The sequence below is a fragment of the Taurulus bubalis genome, assembly GCF_910589615.1.
Source record: "Taurulus bubalis genome assembly, chromosome: 2".
Taxonomy (NCBI): domain Eukaryota; kingdom Metazoa; phylum Chordata; class Actinopteri; order Perciformes; family Cottidae; genus Taurulus; species Taurulus bubalis.
The window spans coordinates 18765027-18769569 of record NC_136590.1 but is presented as its reverse complement, the minus strand read 5'-3'; the positions used below and the strand labels follow the sequence as shown (position 1 = coordinate 18769569).

Here is a 4543-nt window from a genome sequence, read left to right as displayed (position 1 = left end):
GTAATTGATGTTTTCCCGAAACATATCGCACCGACACATGGCCACCCTGAAATAGACAAAGACGGACTCAATGCAACGCGACAGAGTCACAAACTGCTCTCTGCTCGTCTTCTCAGCTGTGATGTCACGTGGCAACGAGACAGTTTGTTAACCTCAAGTTGCCCTCATGACACAGTGGCAACTCCTAGCATGTGACCGTCACCACGATCATCTGCTCAGGCAGAGAGGATTGCCCAATTGAACAAGTAGCCACAAAGAAAAGAAGCAATCGATACATTTGAACAGGCAATAAAGAAGTCGGGCTCTCCACAGATCATGTTCAACTGGAGTTTATTTTATTAAAAAGACCAGGGTGCAAATATGAAATTAAAAAAAATAAAGACAAGCATATAATTTTTAAGCATTTAATACAAACTTAACAATATAAACTATTTCAGTCCCTCTTGACATGTAAGACACTGACTCAAAATACTTTGTTATACCGTATTTTTTTTTTTTTTTTAATCAAGTATTGCACAATGTAGGTACAAAATTAATATTCATACGATTACATTTTGTCCATTGTATAGCAAAATCTTTAACCTCTTAACAGAAAATACAATTCATCTTTCAGAAAAAAGCAAATATTCCTACACTTGAATCCCACAACTAAAGGAATACTCTGTACATAATCGTGAGAATATTTGATGTACTTTTTTTTTTTCTTCTTTTTTAAAAGATGGGTTTCTTTAACAATTATCTTTTTAAAAAAGAAAAAAATAAGGAAAAGCTGCTGCAGCCATCACAGATCACTGGAGTAGTAAAAAGATATAAATGCAACACCATGTCATAGAAACAATATATACTCTGATATCTTACAAACTCTGTACTAAATTAAATTATACAATTAGAAAAAGACCAAGTAACCCCACTTAGTAGTGCCAATTCATAAAAATCAGCCTCGTCTTACCACCTGTAAAATACTGTAAGAGGCCAAAACTTGAAGCTTGTATTTTTATATATTTATTTTTTGGAGTATTTTCTCAACATGGTAAAAAAAAAAAAAAAAAAAAAAAAAAAAAAATTGTGCTTGGTTGGCAAAAAAGAAAGAAAAACAACGATGCATGTTGAATTGAAGTAACCAAGCTTGGATGTGTTTGTACAAGCTTTAAGTAGAAACAAACTCAAGGGGCACAGTAAAACACCCTTGGGCACATGCGCTTGACTGACTAGATACTATTTGAAAGTCCAGGGTTTTTTTCCTCCAAGTGTGCGTTTTGTTTTTCCTTCTCTTTGTTTTTCCTTCACCATCATTCATAAATAACATCGTTGTGATGAGTTTAGTTAGCCATGACCGGCTGGAATTGCTGGTTAGAATACTGCATGTTGCTCAGACTGAAGTTGAGGCCATCCATGAGGGACTTGTCGTTGAGGCTTCCGTAGGCTGCAAACACGTCAAAGGCATTGTTGTACTGCAGGGGGCTGAGACCCAGGGAGCCCTCCCCGGGAAACACGGCTCCAGGGCTGGCCTGACCCTGGAGGCTGGGGAACACAAACTCCTTGGCGTTAGGGGAGAGAGCGGAGGCCTTCTGCTGCTGGCCCAGCCCATACAGCGAGTGCATGGAGGTGGAGATGGCTTTCTGCTTCAGTAGGGTGTTGACATTCAGTCCCAAGTTACTGGTGGGGGAAGTGCGGGCCACCTTGCTGCTACTGCCGCCGCTGTTGTTGGTGGTGGTGGTGGCGGCGGCGGCGGGGTTGTTGTTGCCGTTGCTGCCGCGGCCACTGCTCTTCATTTTTGTGGAGCCGAATTTGGTGGCAGCGAAGGTGGCAGTGGTGAAGGTTAAGGGCTGGGTGGAGCGGGGCATGAATGAGGGGCTCACGGCAGCAGACTGCCCGAAAGGAGGCGAGGGGGAGCTGGACTCTGATGAAGCCCCAACGGGGTCACTGATCGGCATGAAAACCTGGGCCTCAGGGTTAAAGCTGTTCTTGATCTCTTTGTCCAGCTCCGACCCGTTCTCATTGTTATCGTCCACGTAAAGCACCTTGACTGGTCCCTTCTCCCCAATCTGGTAGGACACCTCAAACGGGTCAATCCATACACTAAGGTCCTGAGGGAGATTATTCCGGACATCTTCGATGTCCAGCCCACTCTCTTTGGCTGCCTGCTCCACCACAGGGTCCACCTTCTCCCCTACGTGGATGCACCTAAACCCTGAACCTTTGTATGGCTTATCCGGATACCAGTGGCCTTCATATTTCTTCTTCAGCTGCCTCTCGAGTTCCTCGCCGAAGATATTCACACGTCGCCGAGGGAGTTTGTTGTACAAATAGGAAATAATAAAGTTGAGTGCTACTTGAATTTCAAGCTGCATAGCTGCTTCAGAGGCGAGGCAAATTTGTTTTCCTTCTCCCGTCACAACAGAGTTGCTTTTTCGGAGAGTCGCTAAAAAACCTGCACGGCAGCAGTGATTAATGAAAAAATAAAAAACTCTTGAGTGCTTGTTGCCAAAATGAATATCCTTCCTGCAACTGGGTTTAAGATCCTGAAACGGAGAGAAAAGGGGAAAGACATTTAGTAGATAAAGCCATTTGGAGTAAAACAAATTAAAATACGAAATAAAGTAAATATAAAACTAAAACATCAATACACTCCATGACGTTTCATCTGTATTGGCTTCTGATAACTCTCACCCCCCACCAGCCAGTGCTGCATCTCAGCTGTACAACATAAACAGCTATAAATAAACAGAGGCCACTGACTCAGAGACGTGTCAGCAGTGTGTGTTCCCCAGCGGTCTGCTGTGACACAAATACGAGAGCACGGTTGACCTCTACGGAGGCTGGAGGATCTGATGCCTGCTGTCAAGTCAGAATGATTTTTCGATTGCCTCATTTTGGCTCAGGGACATGTTCGGGCATAAGTATTTCCTCGTGCGTAGGATAATAAAACATATACAATTATAGTATTACTTTGTTTAAAAATTAACCAAGATATTCAAGGGTTTTCCCGTGCACCGACTGAGCTACACGGTGGGCAGAGAGGAGCACGTACAAGCTTGGGACTGCTGTTACATAATCACCATTCAAAGTCTAGCCACGGCTGTAAAGCCCTTTTCTACGACAGAGCAAAAGACACTCACGTAATTTACACGACGACAGTGGCAAAGAATACGGGAAAAAGGAACAACAAAACAAAAACTGGCTCTCTTTCTCGTCACGCGCAGTTTCGATATAACCGACCGACTAGCATTAGCTGGCCGACTGAATGGAGGGTGTGAACCGAAATGTAGCTTGCTAGCCATCTGGAAGACAGATACGGTTAACGTTTAGCTTGACCGGCCAGTTATCGGCGTCAGCTCGCGGGCACGGACAGCAAACACGGTCACGTCACGGTGACCGCGAGAAAATAGGAAAATTCGCTTCAGTCTGTACTAACGGCCGTGTTGATGACAGCAAGCCGATTAGCATCCAATTTAGCGAAAGGCTGCTGGACAGACTGAATATTGGACCGTGAGACTGTTCAATAACACCATTAGGTGGCAGTTTGAGAAGCATTAGGGTATACTAAAACAAAACCGTTTCATTGTACGAATAAACAAATGTTAATGCTGATGTCAAGTTAATATTTACTTACATGGAAATTCACAGCAGATTGTTTTTTCTTTCAATAGCCAGAGTCTGCTCCAGCAGGCGTTATTATTGTACAGCCTCTAGTGTTACTTTCTAAAGAAGATACAAAATGACGTAGCCGTCGTCTTCGTCTTTATAAAGCTCCAGGCGTTGCTTCCGTGGGGGTACAGTCGAAATTCCGATTAACAGGCTTGCAAGCTAACTCCCCGCTGCCTGGGAGTTTTTTACAACTCTGCCCTTTAAAACTTGGGCTGGTTTGTTTTTATAGTAGTCCTCCGCCACGGACATGAAGGAGGTGGTGATGCGGCTCACAGAGGTCAACACCCAGTAACGTGTTTCTATTGGCCGAGCGCGGCATCGTCATCGATAACCGCCCCGACTACAGCTGTGATTGGATAGCTTTGTGCTCAATCAACAGCAGGGTTCTATTTACGGTAGTGGTTTGTCTTTAATGTGCTCTGGGACTATTTTATTCAAGCAGGCTTTTAGCTAAACTATCGTTCGATGGCCTCGTTCGGGGAAACATACTCCTGTAACACCGTTAAATACAACGTAACACCATCATGGTTGAAGGGTAAAAGACTGACAGGTCTACACTGGTTTTGTTTCAAGTGAAGCCAAGCCTTCTTAAAGATCCTCTGTGCTCAAAGGCTGTGCTCAGTCGTTTCATGAAACCTATGGCTGAACAAGGAGTCTATTGAGACAAATGTGCAAAGCAGTCTGTATAATTACCGTTGCGGGCCGGGCCAGAGTCCACACTGAAATGAAACCACGTCCGACTCTGCTCTTCCCACTACAGGGTTAAACAGAGCTAGATGGCCACCGTGGCGGAGGGACACACCTGTCACTGGCGTCACTGGCGGTGTTCCGGCTCTCACTGATAACATTTGAATGTTCCTTTAGCATGCTGCAGCTGTGTATCTAAACCTAACAG

The 4543-nt window shown here is 44.3% G+C and overlaps 1 protein-coding gene across 1 annotated transcript; it reads right to left on the bottom strand.

The window, feature by feature from the left end:
* Positions 1–313: 313 nt before the first annotated feature.
* On the bottom strand, positions 314–3812 carry LOC306733110 (protein Tob1-like). Its single transcript, XM_079214304.1, has 2 exons — positions 3614–3812; positions 314–2522 (listed from the first exon to the last, which is right to left on the bottom strand). The coding sequence occupies exon 2, from the start codon at positions 2349–2351 to the stop codon at positions 1320–1322; it is 1032 nt and encodes a 343-aa protein (XP_079070430.1). The 5' UTR covers positions 2352–2522; positions 3614–3812; the 3' UTR covers positions 314–1319.
* Between the last annotated feature and the right edge of the window lie 731 nt (positions 3813–4543).

What these genes read in the sequence shown, in the direction of transcription:
- LOC306733110 (XM_079214304.1), bottom strand. Translation starts at nt 2,351, where the DNA reads ATGCAGCTTGAAATTCAAGTAGCACTCAACTTTATTATTTCCTATTTG.